The 23,730-nt window shown below is 35.9% G+C and overlaps 1 protein-coding gene across 3 annotated transcripts in view; it reads left to right on the top strand.

The window, feature by feature from the left end:
* Nucleotides 1–23,730, top strand: part of SLC9A4 (solute carrier family 9 member A4) — a 78,926-nt gene that overhangs the window by 41,817 nt on the left and 13,379 nt on the right. For all 3 annotated transcript variants that reach the window (XM_031958804.1, XM_031958807.1, XM_031958806.1), the window contains exons 5-8: nt 12,645–12,847; nt 14,739–14,825; nt 17,552–17,622; nt 23,106–23,267. In XM_031958804.1, coding sequence (XP_031814664.1) covers nt 12,645–12,847; nt 14,739–14,825; nt 17,552–17,622; nt 23,106–23,267 — 523 coding nt within the window. The remainder of the gene's footprint in view (nt 1–12,644; nt 12,848–14,738; nt 14,826–17,551; nt 17,623–23,105; nt 23,268–23,730) is intronic.

Raw genomic sequence — 23,730 nt, 5'->3', positions numbered from 1 at the left:
AGTAAAAAAAAATTAACTTCAATATGTGCATATTTATTGTTATGCTACATATACTATTATATTAATAGTACATATTAAAAATTTACACAAATATAAAAATCAATCAATCAAAAGCAAGCATTAATAAAAAGCTTACTATATGCCAGGAACTGGGACAGACTGGGAAGTAATATCAAAGAAAAACAAAAACAAACAAATAAACAAACAAAAAAACCAAACTTGTTTCTAGCTTTCAAAGAGAGCACATTCTGATGGAAGAGAACACATATAAAAAAGTTAGACAAGATATATATAGTGTAAATGATTTCTTGCAGAAAACAGGATTTGAGAGAGATTTGAAGTAAGACAAAGAATCCAGAAAGTGGGAGGAAGAATATTCATGGTAAGAGGACAGTCAGTAGAACAAAAGTCCAAAGAATAAGAATCATGTCCACAGAACCAGTGTTGATAGAAAAGGGCCAAGTTGTGAAAGACTTTAAAATTCAGAGAATTTTATGTTTAATCTTTGAGATAATAATTCATCAGAATTTATTGATAATGGGTATGAAAATTTAAGAAGATGAAATGAAGGTGAAATAATATTATTCTAGATTAAATAGGGAACCACTGGAGATTATTGAGGAGATAACATGGTCAGACCTCAGCTTTAGGAAAATTATTTTGGCCACTGAGTGGAGGATGGATTGGATAGAGAAGGGACTTGAAGCAAGGGGACCAGGTAAAAGGCAATAGACTTAAGATGGCAGATGAGTGAGTTCAGAGAATAGGACAGATACTAAGGATGTTGTAGAGGTAGAGACAATCACATTTGGAAATTGATTAAATTGGTAGTAAGGGAGAGTGAGGGGCTAAAGACAATACCACAATTACTATCCTGGAAAACAGTGATGCTCTTGACAGTTAAGATCTGTGGCATCCAATCCACTCATGTTAGCCCAGCCTAACCCTGTCCAACTCTAAATGAAAAAGAAAAGAAATTGGGTTTTTATTCACCTATTACTTCCCTGAAGCACAGAAACTTTCTGAAGGGGTGTCTTCTAAAACCAACAGATGCTCTGGGAATGTGGTTGGAAATGAGGTGGATGATGGATTTTCCCAGAGCATTTGTGCTCTGATAGCAGGTGTAACACTCTGGGAGGAAGGAGAGGAAGAACAAGTTCAGTTTTGAAGGATGGAGGTTGGGAATTTGCACACTGGAAAGATGAGTAGCACTAAGGGAATGTCAGGAGAAAAGGATAGTTATATTTCATTGAATCCATTGAGGGTGAGATTCACATTGTGATTGGTGAATTATATATCTATCCCTTGGGGTCAGATTATAGCTTCTATACGGTCAGGGCACAACTCACTTGTTTTCTTGTTAAGTCATTGAATGCTTACCTCTTTGTGATCCTATCCATGGATTATTGCTTGCAGTGTCCTTCTATCTATCCTCCATTATCTCTCAAAGTCTGTCAAAGTTCATGTTCATTGTTTCTATGACACCATCCATTTCATCTTTATCTATCCCCTTTTCTTTTTGCCTTCAATCTTTCCCAACATCAGGGTCTTTTCCAAAGAGCGCTGTCTTCTCATTATATAGCCAATTTTTGTGCAGATCACTGGTCTAAAATAAATGAGCTTTAAAAAAATTTTTTTAAATTCTTTTATCTTTTCTTTTCTTTCTTTCTTTCTTTTTTTTTTGTAAATGAGCTTTTTAAAAAATGTTGAGACCCTTTACATCAACATGTATATTTAGCCTGATAAATTTATTCCCTTCCCTCTTACCTTCTGCCAATTTCTACATTCTTGCATTTTAAATCAGCTATAGATCCTAAACAGTTTTAATTTGCACTTTTTTATATGGTGAAAATGAGATCTCAAATAACATCTTGGGTCAAAACAAATCTCCTAAAATAGGACAGGAGCTCTTGATTTGGAATAAGTGTTAAAAATCTTGAGAATATATACCTGGCATAAGAGAGAACAACTTTTGAAAACTGCTGCATGTTGTTATATTAAAGAATTCAAACAAATTAAATGAGTTTGAACAGTGGCTTTATCTGTCCTCTAAGTTAATATTTTAGGAACTAAATAATGAACTTCCATTACCTGTAATGTAATGTTCTCTTCTCTATAATGCAATGTTCTCTGGGAGCAGGTTTCTTGGGGGGCTTCTGGATGCAGCCTTCGTTTCAGTTCAGAGTAATAATCACCTCAAATGCAGCCAGCAGCCAGCCTCAAATGCAGAGAGGCCCCACCTCTCATTTCTCTGGGTCAATCTACATTCTGAGACCCAGCAGAAGTTCAGATCCTTTATTGTCTCCTTCAAAATAGCCTGGTTAGTTTTCTCAGAGGCCTATCTCTCTTCTTGGTTCTGAGAGCTCTTGCTCCTAGTCCTTTGTCTCTTCCAACTTCAGCCTCTAGCTCCCCCTGAATCCAAAGCCTCCAGCCAGCACAAAGGCGGAATATGGAATGAATCTGGCTCCTCTTCTGAGAGTGGGCTTGTGAGCTTCTGACTTGTGAATCTCCTGGACTGAATCCTGAATTGTAAATCTCTCAAAGTCTCTAGTGGGCTTGTGGGAGCTCCTCCTCATATATGCTCTCTTAAAGGTGTGAACTCTAATGTGTGAACCAATGTGTGAACTCTCCCAAAGGTGTGAACCAAGTACATAAGCATTGTTTCTATCAATTCCAGTGATCTAGCACCTTGTTTCAAGTTCTGGCCCATAATATCTCCTGCTTTCTTTTGATTTAGAACATAGGTGGTCATGACCTCCCTGACTTCTCAAGGAGGTGAGAACTCCAAAAAGAAGGTGATCACATCTTCCCTGACTGCTCAAAAAAGGAGTGAAAACACAATAAAAAGGAGGTGATCATGCCCTCCCTGACATCTCAGGAAGGGAGATGAAAATACCAAAGGAAATGGGAAATCAAATCAGATTAGCGGGTTTCTGAAGGGGCTCATTTGAAACAGGTATACATAAATCCATCGATATGGGAAGCATTACACATAATCACATAAATTACATAAGCACATAGTAACATAACACAGGCTAGTAGTGATGTAACAAATAACATGAATCAACATAAGGAATTATACATGTCCATAAGTCCTAGAAATAGTCCAAAAGGAATCTATTGTCCATTAGTTCATGTGCCAGGAATCCAATAATTCCTGCAAGTTTTGAAGGCTTGCAATAGTCTCATCAACAATTTTTCATCTCAAGGAATCCAATGATTACTGCTGGTTTTCAGGTCCTGCAACAGTCTTATCTTGAGTTAGGGAATCCAATGATTCCTGATGGTTTTCAAGTCCTGCAACAGTCTTTATCAACAATTTTTCATCTCAAGGAATCCAATGATTCCTGCTAGTTTTCAAGTGCTGCAACAGTCTCATTATTGCTATGCTCTTTCAGTGTCAGATGTTTCTTAGCTCTTCTCCTTTGTTTTGAGGTTTTTCTCCTTTTCTGTCTCTCTCCAGGTGCTCATTGCCACCCATCTGTTTCCTTTTCCATCTGTTTCCTTCTCTGTCTGTAGGAATACAAGCAAACCCTCTCTCCTAGGCAGTTAACATAATTCCCTTCTATTTACCACTTTGGGGATTTCTCCTCATCATCTGGCAATTACATTGGAGCTGTTTGCACTGGACACTGCCCTGTTGGTTTAAAAAGCCCCAATTGTAATCTCTTTCTATCTTATTGCTTTTCTGTTGGTTGATCATGTAATCCCTTTCTGCCATGTGATTATTTTTAGGCTGATTGATCATATCAGAGTCCTGACCTTCTAAAAACTCTCAGGGTGTAAACTCAGCTGCCATTATGCCCCATCTGTCTTTTGAGTGATATCTTGGGGATGGGCCCCACTTCTCATTTCCCTAGGTCAATCTACATTCTGAGACCCAGTGGAAGCCTTGGTTGCATTTTGAACATGGGGTTTTGGGTTTTCTCTCACCTTGTTTTCTCACTCTATCTCCATATCTACAATGGACTCTCAAATGTCCAACTTTTCCACACTGAAAACATAGATGAGTTTCTCTAGAATTCCTTTGCCAAGAGGGACCCTGTCTTTCCATGTTCATCATAGTCTGATTATAATAAGCATTTGTGCCCACTGTGGCACAGCGTTTTATGATCTCCTCTAAAGGAGCATCTTTGTGTCGTCCCATATAATTCTTTGGTAAATCTCATTAGCATTTTCCTTTGCCAAATGTCTGGTCATTATTTCTGTAGCTGCATTTTCTCTAATGGTTCTTGTGACAGCTGTTGGCAAACGTCCCACAAAATCTGCAAAGGGTTCATTGGGACCTTGCTCTATTTTTGTGAAGGCTTGACCTTCATTCTTCTGTCTGGGGAGGGAACTCCAAATTTTTATTGCAGTCTTAGAAATTTGCTCATACACCGTTAGGGATAATTAATCTGTTCTGAATTCTCTTCAGGCTGACCTTCACCTACTAGTTGGTCAAAAGTGATTTGTACATTAACTCCTGTTTGCCTATTGTGTCTGGCTTGAATCCTACATAATTCATGATACTCTGAAAGCCACAGCAAGTTTTGTCCAGGTTCTAAACATGTCCTAGCTATGGATTTCCAATCACTGGGGGTTAAGATTTCATAAGCCAACTTATCTAGTAACATATAGTAGCCCCATAAAGAGTGCAAACCTTTTTCAAATCCTTAAATTTTCCAGATCAAAAGGAGTTTATCCTCTCCTTTTTTGACCTGAAGAGTTAATCTCTTCAATCCCAGGGTATGCATTTATAAAATCAGATACGTCCTGTCCTTCATTTTTTGCCTTAACTAATGCCTTTTCTAATCTTGTCACAGGCTTCTTCATAGGAGGTACTGATTGCGTTACTGCCTCTCCCCCTTCTCCTTCTCCCTCCATCCATGAAGGGTTAATTGAGAGAGGTAACTTGGGGGATTGCGAATGATCTAATTTCTCCTGCTGTGAATTCTTATCTGCTTCTTCATCCTTTTCACCTAGTTTAGTTGGCACCTCCCTCTCCTGCTCTTTCTTCTTTTTCCTTATTCTATCACTTATATAATTTCCTAAAGCCAGTTGTATTAAATTATATATATTAAGTATGTCTTTGGAAATTGAGTCAGGTCCATTATCATTATAGGATTGACAAAGTTGCTCTTCTACTAATTTCCACTCCTCTAAATTCAATTCTTTTTCCATAGAGAACCAGGGAGATATGTACTGGACAGTTCAGTGATCTGCTCCCAAATTATAATCAAACCTTGGCTTTTCATAACCCTGACAATGCTCTCTACACATTTTCCTTGAAGAGAAACAGAAGGCTGTTTCATAAACATTTGTCCCATGTTAGATGAAATACTATTTTAGTCTTTTAAGAAAGTTTCCTTCTTGTACTTGCCCTAATTTCTGGGTCACAGATGAAAGTTCTTGGTCCCACGTTCAGGCGCCAAAATGTAATGTTTTCTTCTCTATAATATAATGTTCTCTGTGAGCATGTTTCTTGGGAGTCTTCTGGAAGCAGCCTTAGTTTCAGTTCAGAGTAATAATCAACTCAAATGCAGCCAGCTGTTAAAAGTCCAGTTCCTTTACTGTCTCCTTCAAAATAGCTCAAGTAGCTTTCTTAGAGGCCTCTCTCTCTCCTTGCTTCCAATAGCTCTTGCTGCTTCATCTCTCCCCGCTTCAGCCTCTAGAATCCAAACCCTCCAGCCAGCACAAAGGTGGAATATGGAATGAATCTGTCTTGCCTCCTCTAGTGGGCTCCTCCTCTAGTGGGCTATTCCTTTAGTGGGCTTGTCCTTCTGACTTGTGAATCTCCTGAAGTCTCTAGTGGGCTTGTGGGAGCTCCTCCTCATATATGCTCTCTTAAAGCTGTGAACTCTCCCAAAGGTCTGAACCAAGTACATAAACATTGTTTCTATCAATTCCAGTGACTTAGCATCTTGTTTCAAGTTCTGGCCCATAACACTGTAATACTTTTAGTCTGAAATCAAAATAATTTAAAATGACTTAATCCATAAATTGTGGCTTTAGGCAGTGTTGTCATTTCAATTACTCAATTCAATTCAATTTAATTCAATGTGCATCTTGTAACATTTTGGACACTAGAGTTACAAAATCAAAAAGGGAATTATTTCTTCCCTTAAGAAACTCAGATTCTATTGAGGGCTGGGGATGGCATATGTATCTTACCTATATCTTTAACTTATTTACATAAGTTAAAAATTTTATACAATATAGAAAACATACAAAATGACTTATGGGGGAGATCACAAAATCAGAGATGAAGGGTGGTTTGTTAGCATGAGAATTGGAGTTTTGAAGATCACAATGAAAGGATAGAGAAGATTGGGATAGGGATGCTAAAGAAAAGGACATTGATGGGTGATGGAGGATATTTTCAGGGAAGGGAGATTCAGCCTTGCCAGATGATAATTCAGAATCACAGAGATAGTGAGGGAAGTCACTGTCCTACCCTTTACAGTAGCAAAGATAATATTGATATGATTATTAATCCTTGGGTAAGAGGAGGTGGACACAGCAAAAGTACAGGTGACTGCGTTCTGGTACTATTTGCTAGTCAAGATAGGGCTTATTGAATCCTGGCTGTCAGGTTGGTTTTATAGCATGGAAGCATATTTAAAGTACATAGTTACAGGACTTTATTATAGGACTTCAATATAGAGGGGGGAGGCAGTTGAAAAGAAAGAGGAAAAGAATAAACATGCTGAGAAAGACCTAAAATTAAAATCTAGCTTCAGAGAAGCCATTGCAGTGTTTTTTATTAAGAAAACTCAAGAGTTAGACATGATTGAATTACTGAACAATGTGTCAACTAAGTGGTTTTTTAAAAATGTCATCTCATTTGATCCTCATAATAACTCTGGAGCTGAGTCCTATTATTATCCCTTTTTTATAGTTGAGGAAAGTGAGGCAAACAGAGAATAAGTGAATTTTCCAAGATTACACAGCTAGGAAACGTCTGAAGCTAGATTTGCCTTCAGGTCCTCTTGACTTCAGAAGTACCCTAGCCACTGTGTCATCAGCTGCTCCCTCAAAGAATTCTTTGGGAAAGCTGTCTTTGGAAAGTGAGACAGTTCCCATTAGAGAGAAGGGAACATGGAAACAGGCCCATCTCTACAACCTAGGCATCAGAGAGAAGAAAAGATCTAGGCCTAAAAAGATTGTTTCATGACTGAGGGATTCTACTGGTTCTGCTTGACTATGAAGGGTCAGTGGGTAGACATTGTAGAAGTAGGTTTTGGCCTGATGTAGAGTTGGACAAAAGTAGCCATAGTTATCTTAAGAGAGATTCATCTTCCCTAGAGATCTTTAAGAAGTAGTTGGAGTTATTTTTACAGTGGATTCCTGTTCTGATATATATTGGACTGGATGGGCTCTCGGGGTTCTTTCTAACTCTGAAGTAGTGTAAAAGTAAAAAAGAAAATACCAGGAGTAGTTGGGAGAACAGCCTAGAATGTTCAACTATGCAGTCCTTTTAGTACACATCTTGCTTTTGCCACTGGGAAAGAGCATCAAGAATTCAGGAGTTTCAAGCAACTATTGAATATAGCACTCAATGTGCTTACCAGAGATGATCAGGGAAGAAAGAGAAACATAATACAATAGAAAAAAGACTAAAATAAGAGTCACAAGATTAAACTTCTAACACTATTGCTGAGAAGAACTGAGTTGCTCATTGATCATCATAGATCATGCTGCATGCAAGTCCTTCTTTCCCCTTTTTATGATCTCTTTGGCATACAGATCTAGTACTGGTATTGCTAGATCAAAGGGTATACATAATTTTATAGTCCTTTAGGCATAGTTCCAAATTGTTCACCAGAATGGTTGGATCAGTTCACAATTTCACCAACAAAGCATTAATGTCTTAATTTTCTCATATCCTCTCTAACATTTATCATTTCCCTTCCCCCTTTTTGTCATATTAACCAATTTGGGAGTTATGAGGTAGTACTTCAGAGTTGTTTTAATTTGCATTTCTCTAATCAAAAGTATTTGGAGATCTCTTTTCTGAGGTTATTGGTGGTTTCTTTTAATGTTTAATTTGCCCTCTGGTTTCAAGATATCAAGGTAGTTTTCCTTAATAATTTCTTGATCGATGCTGTCCAGGTCCTCCTTTTGATTATGGTTTTCAGATAATCCAATCATTCTGAGATTATCTCTCGGATCAATTTTCCATGTCAGGTGTTTTTCCAGTAAAATATTTTGCATTTTCTTCTATTTTTTCATTCTTTTAAATTTGTTTGATTCTTGAAATTTCATAGAGTCATTAGTGTCCAATTGCTCAATTTTAAGTTTTAAGGAGTTGTTTCCCCCAGTTAGCTTTTGTACTTCCTTTTCCATTTGGCCAACTGTATTTTTTAGGTAATTGTTTCCATCAGTGAATTCTTGTATTTCCTTTTCCATTTGACCAGTATTTTTTAAGTAGTTGTTTTCCTTTTCCAACTGTTGACTCTCTCTCCCTTTTTAAAAACAATTTTTTTGCATCCATTCTCCTTTCTTTTCCCAAATTTTCTTCTATTTATCTTATATGATTTTAAAACTTCTTTGGGGGCTTTTTCATGAGTTCTATTTGAGCTTGAGATTACTTCCCTTTTTTTTTGGAGTTTGCTCTTTGGTGTTTAGTCATTGTTGTCCTCTTCTGAGTTAGTGTCTTGGTCTTCCCTGTCACCATAATAATTTTCTAATGGATTCTTATTTCTTCTTCTCCTCCTCTTTTCCTCCTCCTCCTCCTCTTTCTCCTCCTCCTTTCTTCTCCTTCTCCTTCTCCTCTTCCTCTTCTTCCTCCTCTTCCTCCTTTTCCTCCTCCTCCTCTTTTTCCTCCTCCTCTTCTTCCTCCTCCTCCTCCTTCTTCTTCCTCTTCCTGCTCCTGCTCCTCCTTTCTTCTTTTTTCTTTTTTGCTTAGGTTTTTTTTTGCCTTTTTTGCTTTTTTTTTAAATTTGAACTCTGCTCCCAGGATTGAGGAAATATTATCTCAGGCTACTTGTGCTAGTGACTGTAGTTGTTCATCTGTTGTTACACTGATGTTGCACTGATGCCCATGGGGGGAACCTTTGAGTTTAGTGCTGTGCTGTGGGAGTGGGGTGGGGCTGGTTGGTACTGCTGGAAGCCACAAGGATATGGCAGCCTACCTGGTGATGGCTTAATGCTGGAGACTGTCTATTTGCTTAGGTACCCAGTGGTTCATTCATATTTATGCATATGGAAAGGAAAAGGAAGAGGGTTATATTTTCCCAAGTAGGATATATAAGGAATTTCTGAACAAGAAGGAACATTAAAAATCATTCAGCTCAATGTGTCATTATCCTCATTTTCACAGTTGTAAACATCAGACTCAGAAACAAAAGCCTTGATCAAGGTCACAAAACTAATTACTGTCAATCTAGACCTAGAATCCATGTCTTCTTACTCATGTCTTCTGAGTTCAGTATTCTTTTGTATATCCTGATGCATTTCCCCCCCTTAGATTGGGCAATGTGTTTTGAAATTCTTTATACTTGAAACTCAAGAAGGCTTTTTCAGCTACAGGACCAAAGTTGAAAAAAGATAGAATCTTTGCAGAGCAACTAAATACACTCTTTAAAAATATCTTTAGGAGAAGAGTCCCAATAAGAATCTGAGAATATGTGAAGTAGTTTTATCCTGGAGCCCCATGAAGGAAAGAGATGAGGATGAAAAGGTCCCCATCAGGTTCTGAAAGCCCCCAGACCCAAAGACTATAGCTGCAGAAAATGTATAAACAGCTGCCTCAGATCGATTCAGAAAAACTCCTTGCTCCTACTTCAGCCATCTCTATCTTTATATTTTCCTCACTGCCTTCAGTATTTTTTTTTCCAAAGCAAATGTCACTTTCCTCCTGCTAACTTTTAAACCAGCTCTTCTAGTTTGGAGACCCTGAATTCCAGTGCTTAGTAATCTAATAAGGAAGTTAGCCTTGAGGCTTCCAGTGCCTAGAGATACTAGAAGTTAAAGAATACAAAATTATTAGCCTGGTCACTTCCTTATGGGTGTGGGGGGGGGGGAGGGACAGGAGGAGAGAGAAAGAGAGAGAGAGACAGAGAGAGACAGAGAGAGACAGAGAGAGAGAGAGAAAGAGAGAGAGATTCATTTTATATATATATATATATATATATATATATATATATATATATATACATACAAGAAGAGACAGAGAAACAGAAAAGAGGAAAAGGGGGGAGTTGGAGAGAAAGAAAATCTTTACTTATGGCTGTTATGTGCCAGAGCTTATGCTCCTCTAGAATAGACTTTGAGAATCTATCTCCATCCATCATGGTAAATCATGAACCTAGGAATTTTCCATCACATATTAATGAAAGTGGCCTTCTACTGGCCTACTTTGAGAATTTTGATGATCTGCTCTAGACTAAAATTGTGAACTAGCAAAACAGGAGATTTTCAATGGGACCAAAAAATTATCATCTATTGAAATATGTTCTGCATATCCACCCAAGGCTTTGGAGTGGAAGCAAAACATAATTGATAGGGCATTCGATTAGTTTCAGGAAAACAAATTCATATTCTGCCTTAGATATTTACCAGCAGTGGGGTGCTGATCTAGTAACACCTTCTCTGAGCATCAATTTCCATATCTGTAAAGCTATGTGATTAAATTTAATGGCACTCCAAAGTCCCTTCTAGCTTTAAATTTATAATCCTGTAATGCAGCAGTGATCATTGTTAATTTGTGAAGGGTTGTTTGGATGTTAGAAGGTTCAAGGATGAAGTTGCTTGATTACAGACAGCCATTACCTCCCCTGGCTTCTAATAGCAAAAAGATTTTTAGTCTAGACCTGGAGGCAAGCTACTATTCTACTTAGGCTATTGTGAACAGTTCTGACTTGCCAAGTATCCATATAGGAAAGGAAAAGATAGCCACAAATGATCCTAAACAGATTATTCCTGATTTTCTTTTTTTTTTTTTTTTTTTACTACAACCTTGTCCTGTACTGTGTGGCCAGTTTCAGACTTGTTTGCAAATTGCTTAGCCAAAAGACCCTAAGGTGCAAGAAAGGAGATTATAAAATGATTCCCATCATTAGGAGGCCATTGATAAAGATCTTCACGTTCTTGGCTTCCACTAGCCACAGGGCTGGCCATTTGTCTCTTTACCTCTAGTGTTCGAAAGCACAATAACTGGACCCTCAGGGTTTGGGCCTTCATAGATTCTGAGGGTGGTGTCAGCTTTGTGGATTGTAATTTTTGCTAGACACTTCTAGTGGGCTATCATCTTTTGCTGATTAGGTTATCTCTCCCAGTTGTCTTCACAAGAAAGACTTCCATATGGTCTATAATCTTGATTGGTGAGATTATGGCTTCTAGATGTCTGCTCTGTCTGGTGACATTTTTGTCTTAATAGTCAGGATAGACAGCAATTTTTAAGATAGACAATTTTTAAGAATTGTGGGTTTAAAAGTATGTATAGTTTTTTTCTGCAGTAACAAAGTTTTTGATATTATCAATTGACTTTACATGATTTTTAAAAACAAACAAAAACAACATGAAACTAAAAACTTTCCTGGTTGGGTACTAAAGGGAAAAGAGCCTTGGCTCTCTAGTTAGAAAGTCAACCTTCAAATACTATCTTTGATGCAAATTACCTATATGACTTGAGACAATCACTTGACCTCATTGGCCTTAGTTTCCTCATATATACAATGAAGGAGTTGAAGTAGTTAACCTTTGAGATGCCTTCCTATTGTAAATCTGTGATCATAAGATCTAATAAAATACCCATAAATATATCCTTATATAGAAATAGTACATCCTAATTGTATATCTTATGTTACATACCTTTGTTGTAACCTTATATTACATTAAGAAGACCTTTTCAAAAATTGCCCTACATCTTACTGCCATTATGGAAACTTAGATTTTTAATGTACATTTATTTGGTGTCACTGGGGTGGAAGGAGGGAAGATGAAAGAAAAGTACAACTTATTTTTCTTGGAAGCTCAACTGAATCTCATAATCTTAAGCAGTTGTCTGAGGTCCAGAAAGGTTAAGTGATATGGTTACCCATTTAATATGTGTCAGACAAGACTTCTTCAAGGACTGATTTCAATAACCATCCTCTATGTACTAGACCATATTGCTTTTTAAAGGAGGTCTGAATGCTGTGCCTATAACAATGTCTTGCTTCTAGAAGATACTTAAAAAGTTCTGGTAAAATGAATGACTATATTTCATTTCAACAGTCTGGTGTAGAATGTTTTGGCCCTTCCAAAAGGCAGGATTCATACTGAACAATGGTTAATTCAGTTGTAAATATGCCAAAACAAATGAATGCAAACCAAACATTTCAGTAACACTGGTTTTCTCTGCCTGTTGTAGGCTAAAACAAAAACAAAAACAAAATCAAAAACAAAACCCTTTGAATTTAACTGACTAAATGGAGCTTACTCCCTTAAACACTGAATTTTATTAGTCTGTGTAAAAAAGTCCCACTGTTAGAGTCACATTCATTGGACCTTGATTCTATATTGCTATGAATCTTTTCTCTTCCTCCTTTTGTGTATTGTCTTCCTTTTAGATTGTAAGCTCCTTGAGAGCAGGGATTGTCTTTCTTTTTACTAATTGTATCCTCAATATTTGGATTGGATTAGATTGGACTCTCTAACATTTTCTTTTCCCTTGGTAGGTGTATTTGCCCTCTTCTACATCAGTAACCAGTTTCGGACTTTTCCCTTCACCATCAAGGATCAATGTATTATCTTCTACAGTGGGCTTAGAGGAGCTGGGAGTTTTTCACTTGCATTTTTGCTGCCCTTATCTCTGTTTCCTAGGAAGAAAATGTTTGTGACAGCCACTCTTGTTATTATTTATTTTACTGTATTCATTCAGGTTGGTGAGTTTCTTTTGAATTAAAAAAAAAACTTTTTCATATTTCTAACATTCCTCCTCCTCTCCCTTCAATATGTATGGTATATGTTTTAAAAGGCACTACTTGATTTTCAACATTTGGCTTTAATAATTTAAGGAAAAGCTAGATTAAAACAGATTTCAAATTCTTATGAAAAGTTTTGGTTTAAGTCTACTTTCAACTATAGTGCAAGCTTTAAAATGTATATTAAGCAAGTCCCATAGCATGCAACTTCAAATTTAACAAATTTATCAAGTTTATACTATATCTAAGGCATTGTGACTATGAAGACTCCCCTTAAGGAGCTTACACTCTTTTGAGAGGGACACACAATATGAACACAATCATGGGACTGTGATTTCACTGGGATGGGAATTCCTAGGTGAGAAGCTCCCTCTACCAATGTAGGTCAGCATCTTCTCGGCAACTATAAAGAGCTATGCAGAATATAGAAATCTAAGATAACTTGAGAAGGGGAAAAAGTATTAACTAAGGAATCTGAGTGATTTCTACCTGACCTCTCTAACCTTAAGATCCCAGTTAATACTAGAAAGGACTGTTGCCAGTATCTTGCTAGTTTATATTTCAATTAGAATTAATCTTTATGGAGTTAATTCAAAGATACTTAGGATTTTTTATAAAATTAATACTAATATTAAAGGTAATTAATGGTAGAATCACCACTGAATGTAGTTGATTGTTTTATTGCTATTATTACTTCTAATAATGTGTAAAATAATATAACTATGACTAAAGAATGATTAATCATGGTATTTTATAATAACAAAAGACTTGTTAATTTTAATAAAGTTTTATAATTAATTACAACAACCAGATAATTAACTTGATAAGGACATTAGAATAACAAATTCTAGTTCTGGTTTTTCTACTAAATGGTCTTCAGACCCCAGGACTTTCCTTCTCCAAGAAACACCTATAAAAGGAATTATTGGACTTAAATGAACTCTTCAGTCCTTCCCTGACCCTCTTATTTTTATAATATGGTAATGAGTGTTGAAAATCTAGGCCAAGAAACTAGGATATTAAGTAAATCCATAGATTTTGTATAATAGTTAATTTTAGGAGATATCCTGTCTCTATAAAAGCTTAGCAAGATTTGGAATAACAGGAGTTTAGTGCAAGGAAACATAAAACTTACAATAAAAAAAAAAGCCAGTTTTCTTGGAGGTGGGGGGTTGGACACACTAGCAGCATGATGGATAAATAGGAAGAATGGTGGTGGATACAGGTCAGATCCAATAGAATCCAAGTAGAATTGAGGACCCTTCTGGAACTTCAAATGATATGGGACATCTCAAAACTGTAAAGTCTGATGGGGTTTTTATAGGGTTCTTAGTGTGGATCAGATCAAGTGTTGGGGGACCTGAACAGGAATCCTGGACCTGAGAACTGGTGCTGATTCATACTGAAAGAGTTGGGGAGGAAGGGAGTTGGAAGACTCTTGGGGAATAGCAGCTAGTTGATTAAAAAAAAAAAAAAAAAAAAAAAAAAAAAAAAGAAGCTTTTGTTCATTATTGCTGACTTTAATTTGACTGGCTTATTCAGTTGATTTGAGTTTTCCTGGAGCTTTTTCATTTAGAACAATTAGAACAATGGAGAGGTTAGTGAAATCACTACGTATGACTTGAGATCAGGTTCCAATCTTGACACTTATTGGTAATATAACCTTGAAAAATTTGCTTCATTTCTCTGTGTCTCAGTTTCTTTGTCTGTAAAAGGAGTTTAGACAAGATCATCTCTAATGTCTCTTTCCACTCTAAATTGTATGATCTCATTTTAATTTTCATCTTTTGAATTTTAAATGGGAATAATAAATAAAGTGAACAAAAATTGCTGTTCCTTCTGATGCAGGGAATCACTATTGGTCCTTTGGTGAGATACCTAGATGTGAAAAAGACGAACAAAAAAGAATCCATCAATGAAGAACTTCATACCCGTGTAAGCTGTCTATTTAACTAAGAAAGAGAATTAGAGAAATGATTCAGTAGAAACCACATAAACTTCTCAAGTAAAATAATTTCATTGTCATTAGAATATTGGGCCAGAATGACTAAGAAAGTTGGACTTCCTGCCTCAGGTCATTTAGTCATTTACCTTGTGATCTCTTACTCAGAGTAACTGCTCTTTTAAAATTTTTAATGGGGTGGTGTTAGACAGTTATTGTCCAGTGTTCTCCTGTCACAGGAATTTAAGCACTTCTCTGCAAAGTACTAAGTGCCCGGGACACAAATCAAGAAGTAAGACAGTCCCTGCTCTCTATGAGAAAGAGACAATACACATTGGATTTGGCTGCAAGTCAGATGGTAATGACCAGTATTCCTTAGGAAGTAACAAAACATATAATAATATATGTTGTTGAATGTAATTTACATTAATAAGATCCTATCAGTTTCTAATGATGAACCATTTGACATTACCAAAATGATGATTTCTTTTTAAAAGTCTTCAGTAGCTATAGCTGTTGAGGAGGTAGGGATTATATCACCTGAATTGGCATTTGCCAGGTCATATCCCTATAGCTGTTGCTTTCTTGCTCTTAGGCTATATATGGAATAAGGAATGGTAGGTCCCTTCTTCAAAAGGTTTTTTGCTCCTAGATTGTGGAGGTGGGTCTGAAAATAGAGCCAGTGACCTGAAGGAGTTACTTTTTCCATGGCTTTTGAGCACAAGATTCTGTCCAGCCTCCACTGGAATCTGAGAAGAAATGATGGTAGTGGTTGAAAGTCATACTGGCCTGCTCAAAAGCAAAAACCAGCTTAACCAAAGCCCTTTTTTGAGAGGTTCTTCTCTAGCGTTAAGAACTTTTTAACTTTGAAAAGTCAGTGGTTTCAATGATGTGGGTACACTCTCCATCAAAGTAGATTGCTGCCTCATCTTAGTGTTCATAATTGCTATGAACAGAACATTGCTGTACTTATATGTACTTAGACTGCTCTGGCCATTAACCAGGGTTAATCCTCAGACAACAACACACTCCATCAACAGGCTTATATTTAAAGCCTTTTAAGCTTGGTAAAACCAGCCATAGTTTATGCTCCATTAGCATGACCTTTGAGAACCTAAGATACAATAAAACAAGGGAATAAGACTTTCGTGAAAGACTGGAAATATTTTGATGGGGAAATATATAGGTTTTTAGAGCTAAATATATGTGTATGTATATATACCTTATACATGTGTGTATATATATTTGTGTGTATTGTATATACATGTTTGTATTGTACATATATGTGTGCACATGTATATACATATATATGTACATGCATCTTTATATAGTCATTAGAGAAAAATTAAAACTATCCCAATCCAAATATTTAGAAACTGGTAGTGATGGAGGAAAGGTACAACTGAGACACATTTTTTTATTTTACAAGAAACCAAAGGTTATGTATACAGGAAAAAAAAAAAAAACAAAAAAAAAAACTGGGATATTAAATTTTTTGTCTATTTCTTTTCTGAGAACAATTAATTCAGTCAGTGAATTGACATCGTACTTAGATCTAAATTCATTCCATAATTTTATTTAGTGAAAAGTCAAAAACTAACACCTTGACATTTCGTGCCCTAAATCTATTTGGAGGTATTTCCTTTGGACTAATGTGCTATTTGCTAAATTCCCAAGAGATCCTATTGGATAGAAAGCTAAGTTTAAGACCATCTGGGTTTTAAATGTCTGCCTCTGCTTTGTTGTCCAGGTAATTCTGGGCAATTCATTTACCTCTTTAGTGACCCAAACATATTTTAATACTCTAAATTTCAAAAAAAAGTCATTTTTTTTTAATTACTAGTGAATATTTCTTTCCTTGCTATCACAATGAAATTACAGGTTCAAACTTCCCATTTTATTTTCCCTAAACAGTTTTAGATAAACACAAACAATATATTATAGGCCTAATGATAGAATGAAAGTAGCTATGGACAAAATTTTAACATTGTCCACAGTAGTATTTATTCTATTGTGGTAGTTATAATAGCTAATGTTTATATAACATATTAAGGTTTGTAGAGCACTTCCTATATATTTTTTCATTTGGTCTTCATGAAAATCCTCTTAAGGTATGCGTTATTATCATCTCCATTTTTCAGATGAGAAAACTAAGACTGGGAATTTAAAAGACTTGTGTAAAGTTTAGTAAGTAACAGCTAGTAAGTAACAGAGGCAAGATTTGAAGTCAACTTTTCCTGATTCTTTGTTCTCTAACTACTAAATCTCATAGCTGACTGCTTACTAAAGAAGAAACAAGTTAATCTAACCATGGAAATTTTTGTTCTTTCTATTAGGATCTACATAACTTAGGTTTCACTTACTGGATACTTCTTAGCTATTTTCATGAGATTTCAACTGGCTTATTATACAAAGCGTTTTACAGATAACTTTTATTTATTGTTGTTAGAAATGCTGGTCATCATCAAAAAATTAATGTATAGTCTTTGAATCCATGAAACTAAGTGAAAAGACAATGTTGGGTATTATGGAGGTAAAGTACTTAGAAAGATAGGTGTGTATGATGAGAGTTCCAGAATATTAAAGGCCCACTCTTCCAGTTGCTTAATTTTCCCCATGTATGACCTTCATTTCTGTATTATATTCTGTATTCTGTATTTCTGTAATTTCAGAATTAACATCTCATAGTCTATTGTGTCCTTATGTTCAATTTTGGTAGCTGATGGACCATTTGAAGGCTGGAATTGAAGATGTGTGTGGACAGTGGAGCCACTATCAAGTGAGAGACAAGTAAGGAAACTGGACATTTTGTGTGTAGGTAATACCTGGGAAAGCAAAGAATCTAATGAAGAGATAGAAGAGAAGTATAGACATAAAAATAAAGACTATCAGGGAAGTAATCAGAAAGTCTGAAAATTATTCGGGGAAATGGTAAAAGAGACCATGAATTCTTCACTAGGAGAAGACTGTGGAGATACATGATGTTTCAAATGTTTGAAAAGTTGATGCGTGAAAAAGAGACTCTGTTGCTCCAGTTAGCCAACAATCCAATCAAAAAACATTTAGCACTTAACCATTTTCCAAGCACTGTTTTAAGCACTGCAGATATAAAAATAGGCAAAACAATAAGCTTCCATTCCAATGGGCAGAACTAAACCACTGGATAACAATCATACGTTGATGATACCCTTTAAAAATCTGCACAACTATCTGTTTTAGTGCCTTGAAACATAAAGTTGTACTATACCTCCTAACTCTCCAGTTTATTATTCAGATGCCAGTGCAAGCTTTCATTAGAATAACAGAGCTAAGTCAAGAGGACTCTTTACAGGTTAAAGAAATTGGGAAATTAAATTATTAGTTCAAAGGTAGGTGAAAATCTTTCCAAATTACCTTTTTTCTCCATATACTCTGCACTCTCCTCAACCAAAGATCACATAGTATTCTCTATGCAGGTGATGTCCTGATTTTATATGTGCAACCCTCTTTGAATTTCAGTCCTGGATCATCAATCAGATACTTGAAGCTGCATACTACAGAGACATCTCAAGCACAATATGTCCAAAGTAAATTTATAATATTACTCAGCATTTCAATATATGTAATTTCCCAGGACATGAACAAGGAAATTAGACACCTTTAGGAAACTGAATGACACTGATATAGTAATTAATTGGTAATTTTCCTAGGGAACACATCCTTCTCCTGAATGTTTTTATTATTGTTGAAGAGATCATTATCCTTCTAGTCACTCAAGTTTGAAACTTTCATGTCATGCTTGGTATGACCTCCTCATTCATCCCACATTGAATAATCATTGGCCAAATCTTGTTGGTTTTATCACCACATAATAACTCTGGCACATGTCATCTCTCTACTCACATAGGTACCATCTCTATTCAGATCCACATAGGCTCTTACTGGAACTATGTAGTAGTTTTCTATTTGATTTCCTTATTTCAACTTCCTAGTCTTTCTGGATTCTTCCATGAACAACTGCCAAAATGATTTTTCTAAAATGCAAGACTGATATATAACCCCCTCCTCAACTCAATAAATTCCAGTTGGCTCTCTATGGTTTGGGATCAAATATAAAACTCTTCTCTTTGACATTTAAAGCTCTTCACAAACCATTATATTTCTAGCTTTCCAGGTCACACTATTCAAATTATATAAAATGTAGCAATGGTGATATCTCAGTGGAAAAATGTAGCAAGATTTTGAATAAAACAACCATTTTTTTTTTTTTACTGGATTCATTATTCACACACTAATCTAGACCTAGTGGTGTATTCTTTTCTAATCTGTAATTCAGCCACATTGCCCTTCTTTCTATAATTCACACATGATACTCTCTCTCCCCTTTTCAGACCTTTGAACTCTCTCTCATGCCTGGAATACTCTTCCTTTATCCCTCTAACTCCAGGAATCCCTGTTATTCTTTTGTAAATGAAACTTTTTCCTGGTCCTTTTAGTTTGCTAGTACCATCTTTTCCAAAGTTACCTAGTATTCAAATTGGTATAAAGAGGGATTGAACTTGTGATTTCATTAGAAAAGGGACTCCTGAGTGAGGAAACTGCCTTCACCAATGTAGGTTTGCACCTTCTTTGCAACTTAATAAAATGCTTAGACTGTCACACAACCAATATGTGTCAGACACAGGATTTAAAGCTTTTTTTTTTTTTTTTTCAGGGTGAGAGGGCTTGCCTCTATACTTCTGGGACTCATTCCTATTAAAATAGAACAGAATCAGATGTTATTGAATGAGTCACATAAAGAGGAAGACATCAAAACCCACACTTCAATCTATATTTTTATTTCTAGTTGATAGATCTAGACTTGGAAAAGACCTTGAAAGTCATTTCCTTAAACACTATCATGTTATCAATAAAAAACAAAAAACAAAAAACTAAGATATAGAGAGAGGAAATGATGTTCCCAAAGTCACTCAGCTATTAATCAACAGAGTGGATTTTGATGGATTTTGAACCTATATTGTTTTACACTTTCTCCAAATACTCTTTATACTTGTTATCTTTATGTTAAAAGATTAGAGATTTTTTCTCCTATTGTACAATGTTTCCACAGCACAATGTGTCCATCAAACTGGTTTTTCTTTTCATATACAATATATATCCATCAGCATAATTTAAATGTTTGGTACTTGGCAAAAAGTCAGGTCTTTGGGGCTTTTGAAGCCAATTTTCTAATCACTATATCATGCTTTCTCTCTTAACTTGTATATGTTTTATATAGACATACATGTATGAATATATATGTATGTATGTATACACACATACATGTACATGCATCCCTTGTTAAAATGTAAGCTTTTTAAAAGTATAGGGTTTTTTTTGTCTTTGTATTAGTTATTAGCACAATGCTAATAAATGTTTGTGGATTGATTGATTATATTACTGATCACATAGTCTAATCAATTTTGATTTGAAATTGGAAGGTGCAGTTTCTCAGCACTAGCCCAAAGTGGGTACTGTACTGAGCAGCAAATTAAGAAAAAAAAATTAGATGATAGTCCTGGGACAAGAGGATAAGTATTATAGGCCCCTGGCTAGACCAGAAAACAGTGGGAACAATATTGGTCATGCTCATACAGGTTTTCCTTCTGTGTGTGAGTTCAAGCAAATGACTTCCTCACTTACTTCCTTTTTTTTCCTCTGAAAATAGAGAATTTTATTCTTCTTTTCTTCGTCCTCTCTCTTGTTTTCTCTTTCTTTATCTTCTTCTTCTTCTACACTGACTTTAATCAAGACAGCAGAATCTCTTCAATATTACTAGCTCTTAATATGATCTTTGGTAGTCAATTTAGGGGACCTATCATGCAAAGGGGATGTAGAGGGTCTTACTACACACTTCAACTCACTTACTTTTTCCTGGCTGCTTCCATTTTTTTTTTTTTTTTTTTTGAGGTTAAGAGCTTGTTAGAACACATGCCCTCATGTGAGTCAAGTAGGATGTGGACAAAGTCCTGCCTTTCATCTTCCTTTCAGGAATGTTTGTATACTTTATTAGGACTGGTGTTAAAGGGCACACATTTGACTTAAAGAATCTGTCTTTGATAAAGTCTACAAGATTGTAAAGAAACAGAAATTTCTTAAAATTTCTTATATATTCTAGTTCTAGTACTCTCTAGTTCATTTGTACTCTCAAGGAAATTCACATGACTCAATCCATTAATTGTTTCTTATTAATCAATTGCAAATGATCCTAGGGCTGAATGAGGTGAACTGATAGTGAAGAGTTGGAAACCCTCTTCTTCCCAATTCTAATAGATTTTAACTTAATATAACTGGAAGGAAACAAAAGAAAGCATTGAATGGATAAGCATTTGGAATTGGAATTCAATATCCCTGGTCACCCTCTAAGAATAAAAGTTACAAAGTAGTTGTTAATTTTCACAATAGAAGGAATTTTGCTGTTCAGGTTCTTTGACTAAAATAACAGATGTGGACTTCTCCTTCACTCTCTACCTCCCCCCCCCCCAAAAAAAAAAAAAAAGATGTAAGGGAAAAGGAATAAGGAAGTTTTGATCAAAAGACCCAACAAAGGAACCAGTTGTTGTATAAGGCACCAGAAGCAAGTTATCCATCTGCCAGAGATAGCAGAAGAGATTTTTTGTGTTGGCTGTAATGCTGGATTAGATAACCTCTGAAGTACATAATTTCAAATTTATTTTTCTCCACATTTTCCCATTTTCAGATTTTGTTTTTAAAATATACTCATTTCAGAACACTATTTCCTAGAGAAAATGATAGAATTTAGAAATATGGAATTAAAAAAATATCTATTTAGTGATGGCTGTAGCAAAATGTAGGCTTGGGTGGATGGAGTGAGTTAATTTGTCATTTCCTCCTAGGATGCCAAAAGGGAGACTACAACCATGAATAATTATGGTGTGGTGGTGGTACAAGAATGGTAAACTATAAGTTTTGGATGGGTAATAATTTGGATGTAGATCACTGACTTAGGGTGATTAATCTGGTTCTATTTGGTCCCAGATAATGGACCTAGTAACAGTGGGTAGAAATTGCAAAAAGGAAAATTTAAGCTTGATATCAAGAAAAACTTATTAATGATTATAACTATTCAGAGCTGGAATGAGCTGCCTGAGGAGATAAGAGGTCTATCTGTATTAGAAGTCTTCAAAAAAGGCTGGTTCTGGAATTCGAGGATCTAAGTTGAAATACTGTTTCTGACTATCTATATGATGAATTTGACTAATCATTCAATCTCCCTTGGTCTCTGTAAAATAGTAAATGGTAAAATGGTAGTGGTAGGAGATAGCAGATGGTATGAGGTTTCTTCTAATTTTAATTATGTAACCATATAATCATATAAAGTTGGGCCCTCCTCTGGAAAAGAAAGGAGGCATATAAGCTGCCCTTTGAATAGAAAATTATCAGAAGGATTGATAACTACCATTTAAAACAAAACAAAGTGTAAACTGGACCACATGCTTGATGTGAGATTCAGTCTATAATGGGCATAGGGTGCAGTAAAACAATCAGCACCAAATCAGTGTGCAGTCTATTCAGTCTCTCTGTCATTCATACTGTTAGGACATATGTTTTTTGGAATTTTTGTTTTGTTTTGTTTTTTTCTTAATTGGCAGGATTCAAAATTATCTGCAACATAATGGGGCAAAACTACTGTAACAACTGAGCCATTTAAACTTATTGGTGTCTGGCTGAATAGGCCAGTATTACTGTAAGTGCAGCTGCTGCTGTTATGCACTATTAGAATAGAACATTTGTTCAAAAGCTTCAACCCACCCTCAGTTCTTTTCTTACAAATAGAGCTGAGCTATGCTGTGCCTCCCCTATTCCCTACTCACTCCCACTTTTTGCCCTGATTGCAGCTTATCCCTTCCCTTTGTCTAGTTGATTTCCAATATATGCAGGCCAGTGGGCCATCATTTCCTTCTTTCTTTTCTTCATTTAAAAAATGCATCATTTGGGGGAATGAGGAGTGACTTGTTAAAAGGCTAAGATAGCTCTGATTCCAGGCTTTTTTCTCTAGTATTTTAAAAAGTAGGGATAAGTGATGCTGATGATGCCTTCTCTCTCTCTCTCTCTCTTTCTCTCTCTCTCTCTCTCTCTCTCTCTCTTTCTCTCTCTCTCTCTCTCTCTCTCTCTCTCTCTCTCTCTCTCTCTCTCTCTCTCTCTCTCTCTCTCTCTCTCTCTCTCTTCCCTTCCTTCTCCCCCTCTCCTTCCCATATATTACTAGTTTCTGAACAGTTGTTTTTCATTTTCAGGTTTAAGAAGTTTGATCATAAATACTTACGGAAAATTTTGATCCGAGAGAACCAGCCCAAATCAAGCATTGTTTCATTATATAAGAAGTTGGAAATGAAACAGGCTATTGAGATGGTGGAGACTGGGATTCTAAGTTCTACAGGCTTTATGATACCACTCCAGTAAGTAAATTCCATTTCTCAATCTAGGAAGTGCATACCAGAATTCAATGGCAATTTGTATCATTTAATTTCAATAAAATATAATAATTTATTAATAATAATTATAATTCCATAGCTTTGGAGCTAGAAGGGACCTCATAGACAAAAATCTGAAATGAGAAAACAAACACAGAAAGGTTATCTAACATGCCTGGAGGGGTGACACAGCTAATATGTGTTTGAAGCAGGAGTTGAATCCAGATCTTTTTGATTCTAAAGCCAGTAGTTATGTATTGTGTCATACTCCCTCTTGAGTCATTAGGTGGAAGCATGAGGAATGAGCTTCCTTTGTATTAATATTAGCCTTTCTATTTGGAAATTCACCTGTGTATATCATCTTTTATCTTGTTTCTGCACGTACCAAGAAAATGTTAACCTTCATAAAAGAACTATGACAGAGTTATAGAATTACAACCTAGATTTT

This window comes from Sarcophilus harrisii, chromosome 3 (assembly GCF_902635505.1).
Source record: "Sarcophilus harrisii chromosome 3, mSarHar1.11, whole genome shotgun sequence".
NCBI lineage: Eukaryota > Metazoa > Chordata > Mammalia > Dasyuromorphia > Dasyuridae > Sarcophilus > Sarcophilus harrisii.
Note: the sequence above shows the minus strand (reverse complement) of the source record. Positions and strands in the feature narration are given on the sequence as shown.